Consider the following 27,230-nt stretch of genomic DNA (forward strand, 5'->3'; position numbering starts at 1 on the left):
TAAAAGTGCTGTCCTTTTTAAGGACAAGAAAAAAATATAAAGGTGCATCAGATGAGATGTGACCTCATCTGGATGACTGTAGGGTAAGGTAAGGAATCAGCAAGCCACACATACAGATAGCACAACCACTTTACTGTGATTCCCCCCTAATCTCCAATAAAAGTGGCCAAATAAGGCCAGTCTCATTCAGTTCACCACCAGTTGGTTAGTTAGTCTTCTCCCCTGGCTGACCTTCCAGTACCTGGGAAGCTAGTAAATCTAGGCCACCAGTGGTAAACAAACTTTCCCCCACGTCAATCAGATGACATTAAAAATCAAAACTACACTGTTAAGTCTGATTTAAAATTCCAAAGGAAAAAATTATTAATTGTTAAGGTTAAAATTAACAATTAGTTACAGAAATGACAAAATATTACTTACACTACAAAAACTTTGTATTGTTACTTACCAAATGAACAATAATTTAACAAGCAATATGAAGACAAATAAAATGGAGTACTACAGACACCTTCATAGATTCTGGAAGGGAATGCAAAATAATGCAAATAAAAGGCTACAGTTGGGAACAGTAGCTCTACAGATGGCAATAAATGACTTTCATTTCAAATATGGCAGTTTAAGTAACAACATAGCTGGAAAAGCAAGTTTTGACCAGGACTATGAATAACTATTACAGATGTAATTAGCTGCAACATGTTCACTCAGCAAGGGAATGCTTTCTTCAGCATTGCATATAATCTTCCTACACTAAATTCCAATATCCATAAATGTCTAACTACAAGATTTTATGAAGAACCACAGGAAATTATATGATCTTGTAAAATCATCTTTAAAACATTCAAATATTCAATATGGGGAAGTAACACCATTCATGAACCAGGAAATGTGAAACCATTTACTAGGCAACATTATAAATACAATATTCTTAAGAATCTCTTTTTACTAAGTGAAACAAGGGTTACTACAACTTATAGTGGTTAAGGCAACAAATAAGTAGCAGTGTTTTTTTGCTGAATATGCTCCTTTTAGTCACCCCTGAAAAATGACTACTGCTATTAGGTTATCAAAAAAAAAAAAAAAAAAAAGAAAGGTCTCCATGGAAATGTAAACATGAAATCAATTACACTGAATGTGGTCATTTTTTGAATCACTGCACCTATTTCTACTTTCAGTGTAATCTTAACATTTGACTAGTTTTTCAATTAATCCAATTTTTCCTTCAATACTGAGAGAGAAAGACTGGCACATGGGACCCAGATTTTGCTTGGTCCTCTTTTTTTTAAAAGAGCACCTGGTAAAAAATAAAACTCAAGACAGACTTTAGCGAACTCCAACTATAATTTATACAAGTTAGTGACGTGACAGAAGTTGATACTGATGTCTCCAACTGCTTGTGCAGACTATCAATGGGCAACTGCTTCCTAGTCTCGTCTGTCAGGTCCCTCTGAAACCTAGTCATATGTGCCAAGCAATTTAATGCCTGGACTGTTCATATACTGGACGCATATACAGGCTTCTCCAGCCTATCCATTACCCAGGACTCTATTAGGAGTATGACTGTTTTGAATGTCCTCTGTGACCTCTTTCTTGGTGACTGTTGATAATTTAGTAAAATCTACAAGAAGTCTCTCCCCACCAAGGCCCATCCTTGGGAGTCTGAAGCACTCAGTCTGGTTTGTGAGGGATGGTTCTAGGATGTCTGGTTCTCTCCAGGCTGTAGAACAGGCCATATCTATTAAGTTGTCATGTGAGGGGACCTGTTTGCCTCTTGTAGGATTCTCTTTTTTGGGACAGATGGCATTGACTGGACAAGATCTCCAGTCTCATCATTTTCAAAATCTCATCAAAGGTGGTGTCCCCAGGAGGGGACTGAGGAGATGCGTCTCCCATATCGAGATCTGCAGATGGAAAGGGAAACTCATACCAGGAGGCCCAAGCTCTTTCTTTTGCAAATCCACATCCTGGGGGTCTTGGTGGAGACCTGTCTGAGCACTCCCCAGGAGAAGAAATCCCAGACCTCGGAACTCTGGATAATGTACAAAATTGTGTGTCCTGTGGGGGTAAGACATATGAAAAGCCAAAGGGCTTGGCTTCAGGGATGCATGATGCCACAATCAATATAGGTTCATTGGTGTATACTAGGCCAACAACCACTAGGGCCCTTATAAGCCTATCTGTGCAACACAAATGTGATCCACAAATTAGATTTATATAGGGGGTGATTTACTGACTGCCTTTATCTATCCGAAACATAGGTGCCACACCAAGGGTGAATTTCTGATTACCCACCCCTACACAGTAGATGCCTGTTCTCACCTAGGGACCTGATCAGGTCCCCTTGATGCCAATAACTCTACTGATATATTTGGGCCTAAAACCATCATTATCCAAAAGCTGGAAATTTAAGTCAAAAGAAAGATTACCTCAGGACTTTCAGTCCTGAGGACTCCAGCAGCATCACTAAAGAGGATTTTGGCATCAAAGGGTTGAATACCAAGAATGTAAACCTCAATTAGAGTTATATAAAATTTAATACTAGAGGCATCCAATGCTGCCCCTCAGTGGGGATATGCACCAACATAGTCAGGGCCAACCTGGCCAGTGGTGCAGAGGGCATTGACACAGAGAAAGAGTGATCCTGTGGAGCAAAAATCATTGGTAAGGGATTTCTTGTCTGTTCTGAAACTCTGTGTTGAAACTGGGCCTTTCAGAAGGAATAGTAAAAACAAAGGGTGGGGCTTCTTCTCTTGTTGCCATAGCACCAATCTGAAATTGAGCTTTTAGAAAAGCAATCATCTTGTCCCAGTTAAGCTGGAAAGGTCTTCAAAGGGACCATGAGGAGTGGAATGAAGAAGTTGGTGTTGGTCTACACAACAAAAGTGGGATAACTCCTGGTCAAAGGAGAAGTTTCCAGCCATCCTCCTTGGAGTCAATACTCTTGGCCCTAATAATCCTATCATAGTGACATGAAGGAGGGGATATCACTGAAGGTCCCAGATGGGATGGGATGGAGAAGTAGCAGAGGTCCAAGGAACCTTGGCTAGAGTCAGCTTTTCAAGTATGGAAGGCTCAGAGGCATAGACTGTCTGCTTCTCTTCCCTTGGGGAATAGTCCCTCTCAGGTACTTCATCAACTTTACTTGTTTTCCTTAAGGCTTTGCTCTTTTAGGAATCTATTAAGTACAAGTTTGTTTCTCCTGTCCAGAATAGTACTGGGGCTAAAGCTTTTTTCATATGGAATAGTCAGCATCAAGATACCTCGTCCCAAGATGCACAACACATAGCTCATGCACATTTTGGGAGGATCCTGTTTCCACATTTATTACATTTTTAAACCCAGAGGCCCTGTTCTCCATGTCTAATCCAGACACACAGATCACAATATCAAAACAGCACATCTAATTCACAGAAGAAATCAACATTACATGTAAATTGTTTATGAAAAGGGAAAAAGAAAGAATGTATTTATTCTTTTGTTTTCTAGTAGAAGCGAAGAGGTTCAAGACTGGAAATATATTGGAAAATACAGTGCAGAGAGCTACAGAACTGCTGAAATTTACTCCACATTAGAGAATAACCATCAATAAATATTCTAGATACAAATCACATAACTTTCCTCAGACAGCAGCTGAAAGAACCCATGAAACTTAGAAACTTAAACAAAGATGGCAGCAAAAAGATGCACAGTCAGCAGGGAACACCTCATTATGAGGCAAGGGGAGGGTCTTGATCTGGCAAATCATTGGTTGCTGTTGAATGAAGGGTGCTTTGGGGGACCAATCCAAGGGTTGCCAGTGTCTGAACAATTGCCACTTAATAAATACAATTACATTAATGTTCTGGAAACACATTTGGTTGATGGTATCACAGGTGGATGAAGAAGCCCTCAGTGCACTGATCAGAAAGAGAAAGGGGATTTTCCCAGTGCTATAGACAAAATTTTCCCTAGTCACTATAAATGCTACCTTGCTTCTTCCATGAAAACAAGCCATAGGCCTGGTGATATTAATCCTGTCAACATAACAAATAATTAACAAGCATCAGCATTCCCAACATACTTACTAAAATGGCCAAGACACTGGCAAAAGAGTACTTCAACCCATCCTTGAATATGCCTTTCTCATCAATGTCAGCCTCTAAAAAAATCTTCATAAACTACTGCCAATGCAGAATTGCACCTGCCAATTTACTGTTGAAAATGGCAGGAGGCTCTATCTTACTGTGTTGCAAATCAAGCTGGCTAGTTAGCCTCTGAAAGCACAAAGGCTTAGTATTATTAAGATAATCTAACCTCATATGGACCAGTGCAAGGCCCTACATAAAACATGTTTCTGTGAAATAAAATTTGCCGCTTCCTCAGGTACAGAACAAATGCTGAAAGTGTGACAGAGAGAGAGAGAGAGAGAGAGAGGGGGCCGGGGACATGTTTTCTGGGAATGTAATAAGTTGGTAGATAAAACTAATTTCAGAATATTTTGTCAGAAAAGGAGGAGCAAATGGTTGTAACTAAGAAAATTATTCTTTAGAGGTGGGATACATGATTTGAATTGCCATGATGCTGTAAGACCTTACTACATCTAATGTTATTGGCTGCTAAAAAAGTAATTACTAGAAATGGAAATCAAAACAGACTGTAACTTAAGTACTGAATGTTGCAAATGTGATGAAGGAATTGGAGGTACAATCTTTACAAAAGGGAAAGACCAAATAACAGAAACAAATAGAATATGTAGAAACTTAATACTCAGAATAATGTTCAGGAAAAGTAAGATTTAAGGGAAGGCAATAATTGAGAAATTATTGCATGTGTGTTACTCTGAAACCAAAATATCTTGAAGATTTATCACATGCACTGCATAACTAAATTTGTTCAACTCTGAGCAAAGATTTCACTGGAAAAGGCTAACCATTTTACCATGTAATGTCTACAATATGACAGCTATTTACTGGAAGGGAAAAGCATACTGTCACATTAGCATGACTTACATGTTGACCGCTGTATCTGGTGCAGGAAGCACCGATTCAGATGTTTATGCTAACAGTGATTTTTTTTTTAACTCTAAAATGGAAACAAAGTCAAAAGCCTTTCAAAGTTTGTTTTTCCTGTGCTGATGGCACTGAGAAGTAAGGTCTTTAACCTCACGGACATCAACTTGGGGAAAAATGTAGACTGTATCTATAGACTTTAATGCGCTTCTGAAAACACACGCATGACATGATGTCACTGGGAAAAACATCAAATTTATTGGGCCTATGGTTTCAAAAACAGTTTACAAAGCTTATTTTTGAAACAATGACCCAAATAAATACTGACAGATTCTGGCAAAATGCATCCTGGCACTTGATTTACCAGATGCCACAATGCCTTACCTCAGTGTTACACAACACTAAGACTGGACTCCTCTATTTTCAGTGTTGTGCTTCACAGGCCATTTCTCTGCACTAGTAACGGTTAGTCAAAGGTAAATTTCACCACATAACTTTTTTTTTTTTATGGCAAGTATGAGCACTTTGAGACAATTTTAATCCTGATATGGTAATATTTTTAAGGTAACAGATATCCAAATGAAAGAACTGTTTTTGCTAACTTTTGAGTCATTAGCAACAATCCACTTTAATCAAATTACATTACAATTTATTCAAAATTCTGTACTACACTTCTTGCTCACGTGACAGTCCTCATTTTAACTGAAGTCCATTTTCTAACAGAAGGCTAGTGCAAGAACTGTTTTCTTTCAACATTATTTTGTAACTAGTTCAGGTATGGGGAGCAAGAGGGAGGTGAAGATGTTTCAGTGGAGTTAAGGGATGCCCCTCCCACCCTAGAAGAGATGTACATAAAAGGCTAGTGAAGTCTGAATGCTGCACAGAGGTATAAGCTAACAAAACAATATTGGTCGAGTGAATAAAACATCAGTCAAAAATGGTCACTGGCAGAGGTACAAGCTAACTAACCTAGCACAGGCATGGGGAAGGAGAACATAGGTTACATCTTATTAGAGGAACACTAAGATGTGGGGGCTGCAGGGGATGTATACAAGATGAATTACAGGGAAGAGCCACTGCACCTCCACTTGATAAAATGGGTACATCGCGAGAGCTCAACTGAGTGAAAGATGTTAAGTGAATCAGACAGTGAAATTAGTTTTGGGATAAGGTAATATCTGTACACTGTAAATCTGAATTATGTTATCATAATGTGGAATATATACTGACCCATTTGTTGGGTATTTTAATAACAGATCTGAAGTAGTTTACTTCATTTGGTCTTCAACCTGTGGGTACCGAATCCATATCGGATCCGAGCCGGCAAATTCACTAGCATTTTCTCAGAGCTCCAAGCTCCTCCCATTACCCATAATACACCTCCACTACCTTCCAACCCCTGGATCTCTTTTGCCGCGGCTTGTCTGAAGCATTGTGATCTTCTGAGCTCCGAGTTAGTGAGTGGGTTATTTGCTTATTAAACAGTCTTTTACTTAATTTTTTGAGTGTTAGGTGATTAGTGTAGGTTCCCTCTCCTCCTCCCCTCGCTGGTGCATCGTGTGTTAAGAGTTTTCATGTAGTTTCAGTGTTAGTTTGTTAGTGTGTGTTGCTTCCCCCCTCCAGTGTTCTGTGTGCCTTGAGTGTGTGGTGAGTGGGTCTGAGTGGGAAATAGGTATATTTTTTCTCCTTTTCCTTCTCTTATTGTGTGATTTTTATTCTGTAGAGACATGGCTGACCCCAAGCCTGTCTTCAAGAGGTGCACTGAGTGTGGCCACAAATTGTCTCCAGCAGATGGCCACACTCTTTGCATTATGTGCTTGGGCGTAGCACATTTGAGAACTGACTGTACTATTTGCGCGGGTTTTAACCCGCTCGCTATTAAGGATAGGAAGGCTAAGATGGCCCTGAAAGGCCTTCTTCCCACTTCTGAGGCGGCAGCCTCATCCACTGCTTCGGTCACAGCAGCTGCTGTGTCCGCCTCTCCTTCCTCTCTTGCACTTGCTTCTCCACCCTCCTAGGCTGGGACTCAACCTCCCATTTATAAGCCTGTGGAAGTGGAGCACAGAAGGAGCAGAGAGAAGGAGAGAGAACATAAAAGACAGACAGACAAAGCAGAGAAACGCAAGAAGTCTCTGAACCTTCCTTCTACTCCCACCAAAATCCAGGCTAGGATCCGTGACTCCTCTCGGCTCCAACCTCCGAGATTTTACCTGGAGCCGGAGGAGACATGTCCTTCATCTAGGGCCTCGGTTCCTCGACCAGCCAGGTCGGAGTCCATGGCCTCGTCGAGATCCACACGTAGCTTATCTGAAGTTGACATGGATAAAATGATGAGGAGGTTCATTCGTACTCAGATCCAGATGGGGGTCTTGCCAGCGCCGCCGGTACCTATCTCGACGTCGGCAGATGCCTGGAGCATGCTGGATCCAAGGAAGCGGAAGTTTTTTCATTGGCTCCGGCATTGTCGGGCCAAGTTTCCTCCCTCGGAGCTCCATCCACTTCGGGCCCGGCTCCGATTCTCACCTCGGATCTGGCCTCAGGAGGCTCGTTCTCCCTCGGCATTCGACGTGGTAGAAAGGGTTCTCTCCACTGTATCGAGACCCATGACTATTTACTCGGATTCTGCTCTGACTTCTTCGCCTCGGTCTACGAATCCCATCATTTTACCAGAGGGACAGCACATGCTCGAGGAGCCCCAGGCGGTTCCCCCTGAGGAAGAAGTGGCTTGCAAGTTCCTCCTTGAGAGCCCCACCAGAGACGTGCCTCGCAAGCATATGTAAAAGAGGAGGCACTTGGACCCCCCCCCCCCGAGTCCCTCACCGAGGACACGAATTTGGATGATGGGGAAGGTTCCCCCAGGTCACCTCCCGAGGAAGTCTCCATTGGAGACATCATGGAAATCCTATGCCAGTGGGGAGGTTGGTCCACCCCAAACCTCCTTCTGATGAATCCGTGTTGCTGGAGGCTTTCGGCACGGGCCCATCTACTTCCTGGGTGTCCCCTCCCACAGATCCCCTGGTGGACCTGGTCACCTTGCAGGCTTGGAAGGAGCCGGACACCGTGAAACCAATCCCTAAACATCCGGACAAGATCTCGAGTCCACCTTCAGATAGACCAGCAAGGAACAAGGCCCCCCCCCCCGTAGATGCTATGGTGGTAGCAGCAGCCACAAAAAAGGAACTAGCCCATGAGAGTTCCTCGGTTCATCCCCCCAACCGAGAGTCTCAGATGATGGACCACTTAGGGGAAGTGGGTTTATGTGTCAGCGACCTTTTCCATCAGGGGCTGAACTACCTGGCCCATGTCACGAGACTACAGCTTGACCTAGTCAAGGAACTGGCTGAGTCTCCTTCTAAGTCCATGTCGCAGAAGGACAGAGACACGTTCTCCCCGAGAATGGCCACTTTAAAAGCAGTCTCCAATACGTCCATGTGACTCCTCTCACATGCCACCAAAGGAACGGCTAGGGCGGCTGGGTCCAGCGAGTCCATGAGGTGCAATGCCTGGCTCAGACTATGTCAGTTTTCATAACCTTTCAAGGCATCTTTTGCCAACGACCCTTATGACAGCTCTACTCTTTTTGGTAAGACTGTCAAAGAGACTTTGGTCCAGAGTGAGAAAGATGGGAAGACACTGTCTGCCATTGGAATCCACTTCTCAAACCCTCAAAGATCCTTTTCCCGAAATCAGAGAGGGCAAAAGATGTGGTTCCGGAAGTCACAGTATTCACAGGACACTCAGGGCTCTTCCTCCCCCAGAGGCAGAGGGGGCCAGGATAGACGGTGGCCTAGAGCCAGAGGGGGTCCGAGGAATTTTGGGTCTTGAGAACCTTTCGCAAACAGGCCCGGACAGCAACTCTGAGGGTTGCTCGAATGCTCTACTCTGGATGCAGTTGGGGTCGATTGTCGTTGCACCTGGTGGCATGGGAGTCCATAACATCAGACCGCTGGGTGGTTCAGATCATAGCCAGAGGATACTCTATCCCCTTTGTGGTTCCTCCCAAACACCTCCCGGATGTACTACCTATGCAAAGGGAGGCAGCAGCACTGGAAATCTCCAAGCTGCTAGAGAAAGGAGCCATCAAACCCGTCTCCTCAGATCAGTCCAGATTGGGCATCTACTCCAGGTTCTTTTTGGTGCCAAAAAAAAATGGGGGACTTAAGACCCATTCTGGACCTATCTACTCTGAACCTGTCAGTTGCCAAAGAAAAATTCCGGATGGTCACATTACAGTCCATCATGCCGTGCCTGCAAGAGAACGCTGGATGTGCTCATTAGACCTCCAGGATGCCTACTATCACATAAAGATGCACAGAAGCTCCAGGATTTCCCTCCACTTCTGGCTAGGAGTCTATCATTACCAATTTCAAGCCCTCACACCACAGCCTCCAGGGTGTTCACCAAAGTGATGGCAGTAGTAGCGGCTCACCTGGGGCTTCATGTATATCCGTACCTGGACGATTGGCTCCTCACTGCTCCCACCAGGCGTCTTTCTCAAAACAGGGATTATTTCTTAAAGCTTGCTCTTCAATTGGGGATTACAATCAATGCATCCAAATCACTTCCAAATCCTGTCCAGGTGATAGACTACATTGGGGCAAGGATAGACACACTACAGTGAAAAATCTTCCTGAACACGGAGAGAGTCCAAAACCTGAGGATGCATGTTTCCCTGATCTACCGTTCTCATCATCCCTCGGCAGAATCAGTGCTAAGGGCCTTGGGTTCTATGGCAGCAACCATAATGCTTCTTCCTAGCGCCCAGTTACACACATGAGAGTACTATGGTGGATACTAGTGGTGCAATGGTCCCTGCTGGATCTTCCATTATCGTATCCAATACACCACAATCGAGTCTGCAGGTCATCCCTTCTGTGGTGTATGTACTCTCTGGAAATCTTGGAGGGATGACCTTTTGTTCCAGCCCTTGTCCAAGCCACAGTGACCACGGATGCCACCCAACTTGGGTGGGGGGCATTGTTTGGGCAGGACAGTCCAAGGCCTGTAGTCCCCTGGCCAGACCAGTTTGCATACAAAACATTCTGGAAATGAGGGCGGTCCTTTTGGCGTTGCAGGCCCCTCATACTTTTCTTCCTCTAGGAACCACTGCAATTCAATCAGACAACATGTCAGTGGTCTGGTATGTCAACACACGGAGGGACCAGATCTTACCCCCTTTGTCGCGAGGCCATGAGAGTGTGGGAATGGGTGATCTCCACTGGTCACTTTCTCATAGCAATGCAGATTCCGGGATGGTCCAACATTCTAGTGGGCAGGTTAAGTCAGACTATTCTGATGCCTTATGAGTGGTCTCTGAATCATTCAGTAGCGGGGCAGATATTTCTGGGGTCAGCCTTGCTGCGATCTCTTCGCATCTCCTTCCAACACGAAGTGCGAGTTTTTCGCTCTGAACCCCCAGCCGGGGGGAGTTCCCCCAGAGATGCTTGAGTCCATGCTTGGCCTCCCGGTCTTCTGTATGCTTACCCTCCAGTACCTCTTATTCCGAGGTTTCTACAGAAAGCTTGTCGACTGGGGAGCAAAGTGATCCTCATTGCCCCATTTTGACCTCGCCAGGTATGGTTTCCCTTCCTTTGGTCTCATCTTCTGGCTCCTCCATGGATTTTGGATCCCATTCGGGATCTTATTTCACACCCCTCGGGGGTTCCTCATCCGAACCTGGACAGTTTGAAGCTCACGGCTTGGCTGCTCCGGTTCTGCTGATTGCTAGGACTCCTGGATTATCCTCTTCGGTCAGGTCTATTCTGGTAGCAGCTCATAAGTCTTCCACCAAGAAGATTTATCGCAGCAAATGGAAAGGTTTTTCCTTTTGGGCTTCTCAAAGGAGTTTAGATCCTTTCACGGCTCCTATTTCTGCCATTCTCAACTTCCTAGCCAATATTTTTAAACAAGGAGCAAGCTCTTCTACTATCAAAGTTCAATTAGCTGCCATCTGTCATTTTCATGTGGGTGAGAATTCTGCCTCTCTGGCCTCTTCCAGACTGTGTAAAGCCTTTATTACAGTTACTTTCCTGTTACGACCCCCCCGATCAAGGATCCTGTTCCTCCATGGGACCTTACTATGGTTCTTCAAGCTTTGGTCGCTCTATTTGAACCTGCTGCAACCACAGATCTAAAGTTTTTGTCTTGGAAAACAGCATTTCTAGTTGCTATCACCTCTGCTATAAGGGTTTCAGAACTGTAAGCTTTGTCCATTAAAGTTCCATATATGAGTTTCCATAAAGATAGGGTTTCCCTTTGGACCAATCCGTCCTTTCTTACCAAGGTTGCATCACAAGTTAAAATCAATCAGACCATTAACTTACCTGTTTTCTTCCCAAATTTTGCTAACAAAATGGAATACAGACTCCACTTGTTGTATGTTCATAGACAGTTATGATTTTATTTACACCGGACTAAAAACTTTTGTAAATCTGATCAATTGTTTGTGTCCTTCTCTACACCCTTTTTGTGTAAACCTATCTCCAGGGTCACTATTGCTAGGTGGATTTCCTGTGCATCCTTCAGGTCTGTAAGGATAAAGGTTTGTCTCCTCCGGGTTAGGTGAAAGCTCATTCCACTAGTTCAATGGCTACACGTCTGCGGCCTTTTGGTCTAGAGTCTCATTGGAAGATATTTGTTCTGCAGCTACGTGGTCCTCATCTCATACCTTTATTTTACAAATTGGATTTGACTTCTAAGAGAGCAACATCTGGTTCTGCAGTGCACCGCAATATCCTTCCATAAGGGCCACCCAGGAGTTTAGCAGCTGGGGACTCTGTCCCACAGGTTGAAGACCAAATGAAGTAAACTACTTCAGATAAAGAAGTTATGCACTCACCATAAACATTCCATCTGAGTAGTTCTACTTTATTTGTCTTCAACTGTCCCCCTGACCTTATTATATGAACAGCCTGTTGGCTGCAGTTTTAGGTCAAAGTATTCTTCACATTGGGTTTTCAGTATAAGGGTCAGCAAACTCGATCTGGGGGTTGGAAGGTAATGGAGGTGTATTATGGGTAAGGGGAGGAGCTTGGAGCAGATGCTAGTGAATTTACCGGCTTGGATCCGGTACCCACAGGTTGAAGACAAATGAAGTAGAACTACTCAGATGGAACGTTACGGTGAGTACATAACTTCTTTTTTTGTTTAAAAATAATTTGAAATAAAAAAAAAAAAATCACCAGTCTATTAGCACTTGGGAAACTGGTTGTGGTGCTAGCTGTCTATAGCTATGATGATGTCAGTGACTCTTGGTACAAAGTAAGTTGGCAATGTTTGTCTTTTGGCTTTTTCCCGTTAAGGGGTCGCCACAGCGGAACTCCGGTCCGCTAATGATTGGCAGTAGATTTTTAGGAAACACCGAGATGCCAGCTCGACGCCCAACCTTCAATGAAGGCACGCCCATTTACGCACGCATGTCTTTCAAACGCTACCCAACTGCAGGGAGGACATGCAGACTCCACACAGAAGGCACTCCCAAGCCAAGCCGAGAATCGAACGGAAGAACCTCTTGCTGTGAGGTAACAATGCTACCGCTGTACCACCACGGCTATAATCAAATTCTATGCAATGTACAAGAGTCATAAAAATGAAATCAAACCGTATCATCACATTTTTTCAGCAAAACACAAGGATATGCAAAGGAAGTTAAGCAATTAAGATGCACTCCACAGTGCCAGTTGACACAGGATATAAAAAGTACAGTTGTGTACACTTACCACAAATGTAGATGTTCGAGTGTATTCACTGTTGCAGTCATTACATTTAGGGAAACACGAAGAACATCTGCAAGTATACTAAATCTGGGCAGAATTCTGCTTACCTACACTTGCTAAAGAATGACTAAAAAAAAACGTAACTACACAAATATGTAGTACTAGTCTGCCCAAAGTACACAGAAACACAAGTTTTCAGCAAATATAGGTCACCAGCAGATGAAAAGTAACTTCAACTTTGGGCCTAAGCCCAGCAGTAGTGCAACATAATATGGACTAGTAGTGGTGTACATTCTGCTCCTCTGCAAGATTATGTATGAGTTATGCTGACAAGACTACATCTATGCTTCCAAACATCACAAATGAAACTATCCCAGCAGACAGCAGTATGACTGGTCTTGTTCCACCCCTTGTTAAGTCATTTTGGCTCCTGACCAACAGTAAAAGCTCTAGATTTTCAGGTGATAGTACAGATGGGTCACTACATCTGGAAACCAGCTACCATAAACTCAATGCAACTCTCATATCACATACCAAACTATCCTTACAAAATACATCTTGCTTGAGTTACTGTATTTTATGACCTTAGACAATACCTCAATAAATTGCCATGTTAGACTTTAATGCAAATGCAGTCACAAAATACAGCTTTTGTACTAGGAAAACAATACCTGGCAAAACAACTTGCCACACAGAAACAGATACACAAGTTAAGTTTTGCACAGATGGCAATTACTCAGTGTACACACATGACAATATTGTTTTACCTAAAAAACTAATACTGTACTCAAGGCCAAGAGACTTTTACAATAATTTAAAAAATGAACATCTAGCAGAACTGTAACTTTAATATTAACATTTATAACAATAAAACTCACAGACAGGCAGCTAGCATAAGTGCAGAACACACATCTAAGATGCCAAAGACCTGGTTCTGGACTGTGTTTAGTTTGGAGGAGTACAATAAAACAAAGGAATATGCAACTTAGTAACTTTCTTTTTTGTGAGTTAGGGAGGGAAGAGCAGCAAACCATCAAATTTCCAGGACATAGCGACAACTACAAAGATATCCTTCAGCCACGTGCAGAAAAGGCTTGTGATACGCTTAGCTTAATACAGGATCACACCCTCACAAACACCAAATATATACCTCGTCTGCCTAATTACTATGGAAAAGGATGCTACGGTAAAAGTGCCTCAGAAGCTTATGGATTAACTCAGTCAGACAGGACACTGAGTACAAAAACAGAAAACATTTCACAGAAGTACCTGGAGTCTAGTGAATGCTCCTCTTTAAAAAGAAACAGCAAATGAAGCTAGAGTAAAGAGTGACTTAATTTCAACTAAGTCCTATTTGTTTAATCAAAAACATCTCAACTCTTCTGTCACCATTTATCCTTTTCACACCTACTTCTTACAAGCAGCAAATTCATTGCAGTTGAATCTCTAAGTATCCTCAGTACATACAGCATATCTGAAAATTGACCAGAAGTTTGCAAAATGCCTTATTTTGTCTCATATTTTTTGCCCTCTCTCTCACGCAACATTTTTTTTTCACTTTCTGGCAAATCAATGAGTATTACAGTCAGTCAGTACTGTCATACATGGGAATTCTTGTTCAGAAAATGCATGTTGATGAAGAACCTATTGTTCTGTTACCTTTTTAAGTGAATTAGTTATATTTAACACTTATCATTGACTCTGAATCTTTGTCCAGAAATCTTGAGCAAAGAGCTTGAGAGGTAAGGGCCAGAGGAGTGTGGAAGGATGGCTGGCAATCTGATTCACAAAGGTGTAGCAGCATATTTTTGTCAAGTTCTTTTGCTGTCACTACTTACTGCTGCAGGAAAATTGGATTGCTGGGCTATAACACTATTTCCCTTTTTCTCGCAGGCATCATACTACAGGAAATATTTATCCTTGGTACTCTAGGCAGCCTCCATCATCAAGACACTGACTTAGGGTAGACATGACTGCTCATCAATGGGAAAAAAGGCTAATCATGCCAAATCAAGCTAATGCTCAAAAATGTTAACACTTAACAGGGCTCAACAAAAACTTATACCACATCACTACATTATGAAAGAATTATTGTTACTGGTTCAGCTTTTGACCAGGTCATAAACATCTTCAAGGGCAGACCCACTGCAATGCCCGACAGTTCCCATCTTTCGATATTAGTTTCTTACCTATAACCCATGATATCTAGAAATCTACTACAATCAAAAAGCATAGACTGAGAGAAACAAGTCCTTGATATTTTACTTGCACATGTAAAAAAGTATTATAAACACACTTTTACTAATAAAAAGGATATTGTCCTAGTTCTACATCCTGACTTCAATTTCTACTTGTACCTATGCAAGTATTGTTTTTTTCTAGTACTACCACCACACCACATTTTTTTCTTAAACCAAAGTGCTTTTGTATTAAGGCCTGCAAAACCTTAACTCTTCTCCTACATCAGTGTTCAATTTAAACTTCTACAGTACATGCAGACATTTGTTCATTTTCTAATGTCTGCTTTGCTCTATTCAAGGCTAAGGGAGAGCCAAGGCCACAGCCTAACTTAGCGATCAACAGGAATAAGTCAGAGAACTAATCCTAAACAGGAAATCAGTTCATCACAAGACATGCGCATGCACACGCGCACACACGCAATTGCTAGCAATTTAGGGTGTTTGATGAAATTAAAGACACTGATAAATACCCATGCAGACAAAGGGAGCAAACCCAGACAATGCAAAGAGAGAATCCCATTCAAGAAGTAAAACACAGAACCAACTGCTATGAGGCAGAAATACTAACTGTTGTATCACTGTGCTGAGTCACATGTAGAAATCTTCATCTTAAATGCTGGTCTTTCAGCCCAGCTATATCAATAATAATTCATTCCTGCATATTCCTTCTAGGTGAACATACATCCATTTATGACGGTAGGATATACATACATACACATCAAAATGGTTATATAATACAATCTAAAAATTGGTTACTGCCAGACACAAACACTAAGCCTAATTTTATCTTAAGGCAATCAGCTTTTAAGAGTCCCACACAACACTAGTGCATCCCTGTCAATAAACTTTATAAGGAACTTGATAAATTATATCATTAAAAACAATGTTTGCAAGCAACATGAAGTAAATTTTAAGCACAAAAATTACCATGGTGTACTGCCTCAAAGCATTACAAACAACAATATTTATACATATGTAGACTGCAATGTCTTTGGATGAGCTTCCAATTTACCACTGTCTTTGGATAAAATCTTCCATTTTCTTACTGTAGATTTTGTGTGTTTTATGAAGATGTGGTATAATTCATGCCGATATTAAGATGCAAGATTCACAAACCAGTTAAAAAAGCGCTGCTCTTATGAGCTGTAAACAAAGGCACAGTGACTGTCTTGTATCAAGTTTAGCAGTGCACTATTTTCATTATACACCTGAGTCTTGAAGTAGTGGTTCTTTAGCCTCTCCTGCAGTCTGTGGGCTGTGCTGATGACCATGACCACTGGAGTGTTTTTTCCAGCTACTGGATCGTAAAGACAAGCTTGTATGTTCTGGAATGAATAAGGCAACAAGAAGAGCCAACAATACGGAGCAAGCACCAAATAAGAACGGTGGTCCAGGAATTATTGAGCTCTAGGAGAAAAAAAGCATTTTAAGAAAATGAACAGCATACAGAAATCGACAAATATTCAGAAATGCTGTGCTAGATTACCTTTGTCAATTTATGTCCCATAAAGACATATCTGTAAGACTTCAAACACTGTTATACACAATTAAATCCAGAAACCTGGCACTGGGTATGAAATACTAATATACTTACTGCAATAACGCCCACTTTTGAGAAACAACACTGGTGGCAATGATTACAGACTCTCTTAAAGCACAAAAAGTTGTCTGCACAAATCACTCCTTTTTTTCAGTCAGCAACAGGGAGGTAAGCAAGCAACTCCAGTCTGGTGCAAACTACATGAAGTGAAAACTCCAAACACTTTTCACAACTGTTTGTCACAAACATAAATGGGGAGGAAACAGTTAGTTAAGCATACAATTTACTTAAGAAGGGTCCAAGTCAACTCATGGGAAAGCAATATACTGAAATGGGTCCCTAATGAAATGACGGCACTCGAAATGCCGAGTACTGACATGCCAAAGATCAAAAACACAGGAAAGCAGTGAATCTCAAAGATCACTCTTCTCCTTAAAACCCCATACCCCCTGAACTTATATATACTATCTCAGAGATCACCATACCTTTATACCCTGAGAAATGTTATCTTGGACTTAGTATACACAAGTCCGATCTTTCGGCCATTCAGTCTCTCTACTTCGGGACTCGCCCGACGGGTCCTGACATTTCAAATGGTTACCTACTGAAAGTCAAACACTGAATGCACAACGTTGAAATGTCAAAATGCTGAAATACAAAATGCTGAAATTAAAATACCTACTCCTCTGCATGTGCAAAAAGCTGAACTTACCCCCCTCTCCGCAAAAAACATGTTAGCATTTGTTTCCGAGTTTCGGTAACAGAGGAGTGATACTGTTAACTGACTGGCTGTGTACTGGCACAGTATATGTATATGCTACATATGTATGCTGTTAGCTGGTATTTTGAGTTCAACATTCTAAAGTTTCAACATTTTGACAGTTCAGGATTTTGCATTATTTTGACTTTCAGTATACTACTCTTTAAACTGTTTTTATGTACTTAGTTAAAAGATGCCTGTTGTTAACACCTCATTTTCAAGAGAGATTCAAACAGCAGGTTTCACTGTATTGAGCTCTTCCTGTCTTCAGGTGGTGGTGGTGATGTTCTTTTTTCGTTTTTTTTTTTTTCTTATTTGTCAAGTTTTTCTTCTTTCTTTTTATTAAATTGTATTAAAATTAAATTTGCTCAATGTGTATTAAAAGCGGGAAAAAGAGACCAGCCATCTAAGTAGCAAAAATATTGCAAAGAAAACACATTAGTTAACTTAGAACAATCTACAGGGAACTTAAAGGAAAAACTAACAAGTTCTTTAAATACAGAAAATGCACATAACCAAATTCCAATTCCTGGTTAGAATGACACCCTGATAATTTGATGTAAATTCTATAATATGCTCTATTCAGTGAATTTTTTTCTGAACTTATGACACAACTCATGAACATTTAATTACTTATTTGTATTGAAGGAAAACTTTAATCCACAAGAGTTTCTCAACAATCCACCGAGTTACTATACAGAACTTTAGCAAAGCACACAATGCTATAAACTAACACATTACCTTTAGGCGTAAAGTCCAACCTAAAATATAACAAAAATTGCTGCCAAGACAGTGTATAAAACTGAAGTGATGTTCCTTTATAATTAACACAAGACAGAGTAGGCCAGATTCAGAAAACTTTGCTGCATCATGGGAAGTGAACTTGTGTGACAAGTGTACAAGTGTAGGGTGCAGGCGATTCAGAAAACCAAGCTACAGCTATAGGGACATTTCAGCAACCTGGTAACCAGCAGTAGAAAACACCAATAAAACGAAGGAGAAGGCAGACCACTGAAACTCCAGAAAACAGCTTTATTGTTGAGCGCTTTTGTCTGTGTACTAACAAGACTTCTTCAGAACAATAAACTAACAACCACACTTCCTTTTCATACCATCTCACAAAACCTAGTTGACACAATTATCAGCAACCTGCCTGGAACATGGGAGGACTCTCGGCATCTGCCTTAAGAACACTTCATCAGTTTCTTGATCGCACTCTTCAGTATGTGGGGGGGGGGGCATATGTGGGTCTCATGACATAGCCTATTTCCATGAGGTACTGGGGACCACAGACTGTACCCACACTGAAATAAAGCCATAAAGCCCACACCTGTTAAACTAGGAAGGAGGTAAGTGAATCGTAAAGGTACAACTCAATCAACTGCCAGACGGTCTGTAATGTACAATGTGTGTGCAGGCTCCTCAGACAGTTATTACGACTCTTGCATATGGCTCACCCGTGACCTACACCAGCAGTTTGCGAGCAGTAAGTTTTGCCACAAGGGTAGTTTGCTGGGGATGACAGATACAGCCTAGAACCCTAGCTAGTGACACTCATAAGAAATAAAATCAAATGGACAATGTGTAACAGCCATGCACAGTTAAAAACAAGAAATATTACTATGTGTGTTTGGGCTACAGATGGCACACTTTCACTGTCTGGATTCACCCAATGTATTCTTGCAGTATGACCAGTCACACGTGCAGAAATAGTGTCCTTGTGAAACAATTACAGCAGGGCGGCCAAATGCAGTGGCAGCAGTTCCACGCACAAATCAGCAGAGGCTGAATCAGTCGAGGAGTCACAGTAGGAGCCAGCAGCAGGAGATGATCATATAACAGATGAAGGTGGGCAGAGTATGCCATGGTACTAGGAAAGAGGCAAAGGCTAGCATGTATCTTTAGAACAGAAATATACAAGTGTTAATCAGATACATTACGGTAAAGAGATGCATGCAAAACCAACAGCAGGTTGTGCTCATCCATGTATAGACTGTCCACACTGTGCATCAAACAGACTACCCAAGAAATAATGTAAAATGGTAGGGTACAGTTATGTACACATGCGTAGAAGGGGGCAAAGGAGTGCGCATCTTTCATAGTCAAATGTGAGAGAGCTGTGAAGTATGAAAGTAAAAAGTGCTTTTACAAGAAGTGTCAGCACTGGGCTAGAGGGCCTTTAATACTGAGAAGGGCTTGTGTCAGTGAAGGTGTGTGACATACAGGGACTGACGTGGTATGAATGTGTGTCTGAAGGGAAATGCAGAGGGCACTGCATCCTGTGCATGCCCCCTCTCACGAAAGTTGACTTTGCTGGGGATGATGTTATCACATTCTCTGTGTCCAACACATGCATTGTACTACCGGACTACCCCAGCTCATCCTCACCATCATTACCAGAGGCTGCAGATCCTCCAACATTAGGTGGGGGCAGTTCCACGATGCTGGTGCCAGACAAAGTACAGTTTTGTACCTACCATAAATTTAGTTGCTCGAGTGCGCATACAGCTGCAGTCATCACAGTTGGGTTATCCTGCCGTCAGGCGGGTCCTCGGTCAGCCGAATTCCAAAGTCTAGGTCCGGCGTCGGTTGTCATCGCTTCTTCCCTGACGTCAGTACGGCAGGGGTATAAAAGAGGCAGCCAACACCATTTTCTTCAGTTTTTCTTGCCCCAGATGTCAGGTGCCCTCCAGAAAGGAAGGCAATGCATGATGTTATGCAAACATACCTAAGTAGATAAATCAAAACAGTAGTTGCAAGCAAATACACCATAAAGGAATACCCCAAATACGTTGTATGTTAAAGGTGTTTGTCATAAGCCCTGTCCTAAGAGGGGATGGAGGGAGGGTAACCTGGACTGCAGCTGTATGCGCACTTGAACATCTACATTTATGGTAGGTACAAAACTGTACTATGTTCATCGTGCATACAGCTGCAGTCATCACAGTTGGGTAGAATCCCAAAGCTAAGTAAGGGTGGTTGGTACTAAGCGGAATTAGGAGGGGCTAGAATGCCCTGCAGGATTGCTGTGGCAAAGCCGCTCTAGATTTTGAGTATAATGGAAGGTGGTAGTGCTTGGTGAAAGTGTGCACTGAACTCCAAGTAGCTGCTTCCAAAATGTCCTTGGTAGGGACCCCCCTGAGGAAAGCTGCTGAGGTAGCTGTAGCCCTGGTGGAGTGGGATCTGATGTATACAGGCACTGATTTTCCATGAAATGAATAACAAAAGCGTATGCAGTGGGCTATCTATTTTGAAATAGTCTGTTTGGAAATAGCCTTTCCTTGAGCACCTGTAGCATAGGACACAAAGAGCTGCTCAGATTTCCTGAATGACTTTGTTCTGTCCAAGTAATAACGAAGTTGCCTGTGAATGTCCAAGGAGTGTAGTAGCCTCTCCCCTTTGTTCTGTGGATTTGGATAAAAGGTAGGTAAATGAATAGCCTGATTCATAGCCACACTGGATACTACCTTTGGCATGAAGGTAGGGTTGGTTCATAAGGAAACCCTGTCCTGATGGAAATTGATGTATGGTTGCACAGCCATGAGGGCCTGTAGCTCCGAAACCCTGCGTGCTGAGGTAATAGCCAGAAGCAAGGCTGTTTTCCACGACAAGTATTGTAGCTCTGCTGAAGAAGCCGGCTCAAACAGAGGCAGTGTCAGCTTCTCCAATACGAAGTTGGGGTCCCAAGCTGGAGCTGGTGGTTTCCGTGGGGGGTTTATATTTTTTGCCCCTCTGAGGAACTGCCTTAATAGAGGATGTGAGAATAAAGGAGGATCTGTATTGTATTGTGCTGAAATGGCTGAAGCGTGGATCTTGATGGAAGAGAAGGAAAGGCCACTGTTTAACATCTCAGCTAGGTACTGTAAAATCTGAGGTATATTTATTACCCAAGGATTCTGGCCCTTTGCTTGATTCCAGGAACAAAATTGTTTCCATTTGGCGGAGTAGGTTTTTCTAGTAGAGGGTCTCCTGGCCTCCAAGATGACATCCTGTATCTCCTTGGAGAGGAGAGTCTGTTGGCAAATTAAGGTATTTTCCATGCAGCTAAATTTAGAGTTCTGAGCTGGCTGTGAAGGGTCTTGTAGTTGTGCTGGGACAACAGAAGAGGAACTTGATGTAGCATCCATGGTGGTGAGTGTGACAGGCTCTTTAGGAGAGGATACCAGTGCTGTCGTGGCCAGTCTGGAGCAATGAGAATCATTTGTGGCCTCTCTGCTCTGGTTTTTAATAGGACTTTGGTCAGTAGATGTAGAGGCGGGAAGGCATAGACTGTCAATGCTGTCCAATTGAAAGAGAGTGCGTCCACTTTCCAGGCCTGTGGATGATAGGTCCTTGAGCAGAATTTTTCCAACTGGTAATTTCTGTGGGCAGCAAATAGATCTATGTCTGGCTGTCCCCATGCTTGAGTTATCTTTGAGAAGACATGAGGATGCAACTTTCATTTGTGTGAGTCTGTCATATTTCTGCTTAAGTTGTCTGCCAGTGTGTTTTCCTTCCCTGGCAGGAATTGTGCCTGTAGTTGAACTTGTAATTCCAATGCTGTGTTCCACAGGGTCATAGCTTGCCTGCACAGGGGGTATGAATGTGTCCCTCCCTGTTTGTTTATGTACCACATGACTGTGGTGTTGTCTTGTCCTTATTAATAGCTGGCCCGGATGCAGTAGGTCCTTGAAAGTCATAAGAGCATTTTGCACAGCTAGAATCTCCTTTTGGTTGATGTGTAGGTGCATCTGTTTTTGGGACCATTTTCCCTGGACGCACTGATCTGCCATGTGTGCTCCCCAGGTGTAGTCTGAGGAGTCTGTTGTGATGATTTGACTTGCTTGTGGTAAACAGAAAGGGAGACCCGTGTTTCTTTGGCATGCTTGAGCCCACCACAAAAATTCCTTTTGAAGGCATGGAATGAGTGGTAAAATCATTTGCAAGCTGTAAATGTGTTGAGACCATAAGTTTTTTAGGTACCATTGTAGTTTCCTCATATGCAGCTTTGCAAATGGTATTAGTAGGATGCAAGATGCCATGAACCCCAAAGCCTGCAGGATTTTCCTTGCAGTTAGCCTGGTTAAAGTTGCCATTTTGTTGAAGTATTGAGATAGTTGCCCTTGTTTGTCTCGCGTGAGGTAAGCCATCTGGGCCGTTGTATTTAAGCTGGCACCCAGGAAAATTATCTGTTGAGAGGGTATTAGTTTTGATTTCTTTTTGTTCACTGTGTACCCCAGGCAGTTTAACAGTTTTATTACAAACGCCAGATGCTGCAATAGAATGTCCTTGCTGTCCGCTTGGATCAGGCAGTCGTCCAGATATGGGTAGATTTGTATTCCTCGTTGTCTGCAGAAAGCAATTACTGATGCCAGGCATTTCGGAAACACTCTGGGCGCAGTAGATAAGCCAAAGGGCAATGCAGAGAATTGATAATGGGTTGAACCTGCAAGAAATCTGAGGTATCTTCTGCAATCTTGTCTGATAGCGACATGCAGGTATGCCTCCTTGAGGTCCAACGTTACCAGCCAAGACTCCTTACCCAGCATGGGAAGAAGCTGCTGTAATGTGAGCATCTTGAATTTTGGTACCCCTAGATATGTGTTTAGAATAGATAGGTCTAAGATGGGTCTCCAATCTTTGTCCTTCCTTGGTACCAGAAATAGTCTTGAATAAAAATCTTGACCTTGTTCTTTTGCAGGTACCTCTTGAATTGCTTTCATATCCATGAGAGCGGAAATTTGTTTTTGTGCCTCTGCCCATTGATTTTGTGACAGGTTTGGCGTGCCTCTCATTTTTGGAAGGGTGTGAAAGTGGAACCTGTAGCCTCTGTCTATAATATCCAGAATCCATTTGTCCTTTGTAACAATGTGCCAGTTTTTTGAAAATAAGGCCAGTTTTCCGCCCAAAGGTGCTGCCATTATAGGTTTGTTTGGCAGGCATAGGGGAAAGTCATTGCGTCTGTTTTCTAAATGACTGTGGTCTATCTTCTCCACCTCTTGGGGCTGGTGCTTGCCACTGTCTAGCTCTGTAAGATCCTTGAGGTTGTCCTCTACCCCTTGGGCGTCTGTATCTACCCCTTTGGGGTCTGTCCGTGGCTGGAAAGGACCAATTTTTTGAAGGCCAGTTTCTGCTGAAGCGTGGAGGCTGCACCTGCAAGAAATCTTTAACTGTTTGCATAGATTTCGTTTTTTCCTCCATTTTCTTTAGTACCTCCTCAGCTTTAACACCGAACAATACATCTTTTTGTAGTGGTGCATCTAATAACTTTGCTTTGACATGATCTGGTAAGGTTTGCTCTTTGAGCCAAGCGTGTCTACGTATGACAGACCCCGTGACAGCAGCTCTACATAAGGCCTCAAAAGCATTAAAACCACACTGTAAGGTATGTTTCCCCACTTGTTCTGCTCCATGCAACAAATCCTGCAACTCTTTCAAATCTGGTTGTTCTGTTTGTGTCATTTTGCTTTTCAGCTGAGACAGCAAGAACTGCTGGTACTTTAACATATGAAATTGACAGTTTAATGCCCTCATGGTTAAAGTGGCTGATGTATACACCTTTTTCCCCCACCTTTCTAATGCTCTGGAATCTCTCTCTGAAGGTAAAGTGTTTTTAGCACTAGAGGCCTTAATCCCCTTGGGACCCTGAAAAATAGTTTCTGGGTCAGCAGTAGGGCTTTTATAAAGGAACTGGTGAGAATCAGGAACCCGGTAATATCTGTCTGGTTTAACAGGGGCAGGAGGTAAAGAGTCTGGATTAAGACTGGCTTCTGCGTACACATCATCCAAAATATCTAAGACAGGAGGAATAGCCAGGGGCCTATGCTGGGGAAGCAGCAGAAATTCCCTGAGCCTTTTTTTGGAATCTGAGTAATCTTGGCCTTCCCAGTGGAAGTGATCTCTCAATGTATGTAGGGTTTCCCCAAAAGAGTAGTCCTCAGGGGGGGGGGAGACCGAGGGAATAGACTCCTCAGCATCAGAGTCTTCAAAAGGGGAATAGGCATAATCCTGGTCCTCAGAAAGGTCTGAGGTAATAGAAGCCTGGTCTGAGGAAGGGTAGTCTTCCTCCAACCTGGGTCTTTTGTCTGAGGGGGGGGGTTGAGAACCCCTGATGAGTGTAATCAAATCCTCAGCCATTTTAAGCATCTGTTTTTTAGGCATGGGGCCTTGAGAGGGGGTCTGAGGACCCTGTTTTTTTAATTTTCACTGGTAGGCCTGAAAATGCCTTCAGAAATGGCAGGCCTCGCTAAACTTTCTGTTTCTCCGCTAAAAGTGGCGTTGGTATCTGCAGTGGGAATGGAGACCGAGGAACCTGCGACCTCAGGTACTGAAGTCGCCGGTAAAATAGTTTCATCGGTAGTCAGGGGCTGCGTAGGCGCCTCGCTGAGAACCGGAGAACCAGTAGTAGGCCTTAGCGTGATCTCAGTACTCGGTGCAGGCCTCGGATGTCTGTCCTTATCCTTGTGTTTTTTGCCTAAAACTGGCATCGGTATATCCGATGACATGATATAATTAAATGTTTTGCCAAAATAATGAAGGGCGAACTCTGCCCGGCGCTTAATAGTGCGCTTGTTAAACCTAGCACAAAAACGGCAGGCCGAGACATCGTGGTCTGGCCCTAAGCAAGGTATACAATAAGAGTGAAAATCCTTATGCGGTATTTGCTTCCCACAAGAAATGCAATTATTAACTTTGTCCGACATCGGTCTAAGGCAAGAAAAGTTTCCCCAATGGGGTACTTAGCTTTAAAGAAGACTTCGGCTGAAATACTTTTTGTAAATCTCAGGAGCTGGCCGACCGGCACTTGCGAACTGCTTCTGCTTCGGGCACTGCGCGGCAAGAAAGACTGAAGAAAATGGCGTCGGCTGCCGCACTGACGTCAGGGAAGAAGCGACGACAACCGACGCCAGACCTAGACTTTGGAATTCGGCCGACCGAGGAACGGCCTGACGGCAGGATAACCCAACTGTGATGACTGCAGCTGTATGCATGATGAACATTGAATCACCTGTAAATACATCAAAACAAAAACATCCATGCAACTGAGTTTTAGAAATACAAACATGACAAAAAGTTCATATCCTATGAGCATACCTTGTGCAGATGCATGTGGCAGTTGAATTCCTGATGTAATCATATACCACAAGTCAGACAGCTTTAATTAAATTTTGCAGTGACTAATGGGTACAGAGAACTTGCAGGTACTGATAGACAGAAGCAGCACTACATACCTGGGCATCTGCAGTGGATAGTCTCTGGGGTCTATCCAGCTCTGTCCCAACATCCTGCAATGCTCTGTGTCTTTCTGTAAAGGTGTCACTCCCAATGGCTCCCCACCTGTTGCCGTACACTTCCATGCCAGGATTTTTGTTCTTTGTGTGGCAGCCTATATCATATCGTTGGCCCTGTATCACACCACTTTGTAACTTTAGTGTTGCTCAGCAACCACATGTACATTGCTTACAATCAGTCCATGCAAGGGCACTGTACGGATAGTTGGGTTACATGCAAGCCAAAGATCAGGCAGCCATGGAGGTGGAGGGTCTGTAGTAGTACCTCATTCTCCACAGAAGAGAATCTTGCCTTACATGTGGATGTAGCTGACCCAACAGATACATTTTTCTGTTTCTGCTAGGCCAGATTTTTTAGGAATTGCTCTGCTGGTATAGAATGTAGTGGAATTAACAGCATTGTTCCTGCATAGCCCCGACAGATCCTACCAACACTAGTTTCCGCCTTGCTCAAAGACTATGCTGTTTTTATACCAGGCATTTAGGTTTACTGAACACACACTCCCCACAAAGCAATCACAGAATTGCATGTCCAAGAATACAGGACTATTTTCCATCATTGTTACAAATATTTTGGCTACTAACACGTGCAGTGCGTGAACAAGGACACATGACTGTACCCATAACTGTTATAAATTTATTTTGGCTACGGACATATGTACAATGCATACAACACTAAAATTTTACTGAAAAGTGCCCCAACTAAGAGATCAGGGATATGCCTCCTAATCAGCTTAACAATCTTGTAGCCCAGCAATTGTACTCTTACAATCTCACTCTCAATACACCTTGGCCAACACATTTAGAAGTACTGACCATGTCAACAGGTTAAACAGCAGTTAAAAACATCAGTAATACAAATGAATAGTGCTGGAAGAAGCAGCATGCACCTTATACAAGCACATACACTTTTGCTGGAGAAAGTTTTTTTTTCTAAGTCACCTTATGCAGGAATCAAATTAACTTCCAGAGATTTCTTCCATAGCTTGAAGAGGTTTTGTGCCTCTCATTGTGTTTATATTGTGTAGATTTACCTGGCTGGTATGATGATTATGTTAATTAGCAATCAGCTCATTACGGTTTCTAAATCACTCAGTTTACTTAATCTGCCAACCATAGGTTCATAGGTTGGTACTGAGCTATCTGCCCGAAGGCATATATTAGCCCAGCCACGTTGTGCAGTATTCACTGCCCCTTTAGTAGTTCCCTAGATCCTTGTACTAGCAGCTAGTACCCTTGGCCCCTATCTAGTAGTGCTGTTGGTGTGATCCCCGGTGTGAACTTTCTGTTACCCATCCACTCATCAAGGTTCCTCTTGAAGAGTGATAGTGAGGGGCTCTGTCTTATGTAAATCGGGACCCTGTTCCATAGTAAGGGAAGTTTCTGCGAAGGGAATCTATCCCTCCAGCATGTTCTATTCATTGTTGTGTTGAGGTTTATATCCCTAGAGCGTGTAGCTTGAGTAGATTTGGTTTTGCTAAGATGGAGCATGTTCAACAATTCTGGGTTGGACATGGCTCTGTACGTTAGACAGAGATCGCCTCTGAGAAAGCGGTATGCAACAGAGAACAGTGTTAGCTTTTTCAATCGGGCTGTATAGGGCAACTGTTTGAGGCCAGTAATTCTCTTGGTTAGGTACCTCTGTGGTCTCTCCAGCTGCTGGAGATGTCTAGCCAGGTACATTCCAATTGGTGCATTGTACTCAATAATGGGTCTGGTG

General features: G+C 42.8%; 1 protein-coding gene across 1 annotated transcript in view; it reads right to left on the reverse strand.

Annotated features, from left to right (window-relative positions):
• Nucleotides 1–12,466: 12,466 nt before the first annotated feature.
• The window catches only part of MFSD14A (major facilitator superfamily domain containing 14A), a 953,206-nt gene continuing 938,442 nt past the window's right edge, over nucleotides 12,467–27,230 (reverse strand). Inside the window, exon 12 of the mRNA XM_044085782.1 lies at nucleotides 12,467–16,347. Coding sequence (XP_043941717.1) covers nucleotides 16,141–16,347 — 207 coding nt within the window. The 3' untranslated portion in view covers nucleotides 12,467–16,140. The remainder of the gene's footprint in view (nucleotides 16,348–27,230) is intronic.

Source organism: Protopterus annectens, chromosome 10.part0 (assembly GCF_019279795.1).
Source record: "Protopterus annectens isolate FY-2018-M chromosome 10.part0, PAN1.0, whole genome shotgun sequence".
NCBI classification, from domain to species: Eukaryota; Metazoa; Chordata; order Ceratodontiformes; family Protopteridae; genus Protopterus; species Protopterus annectens.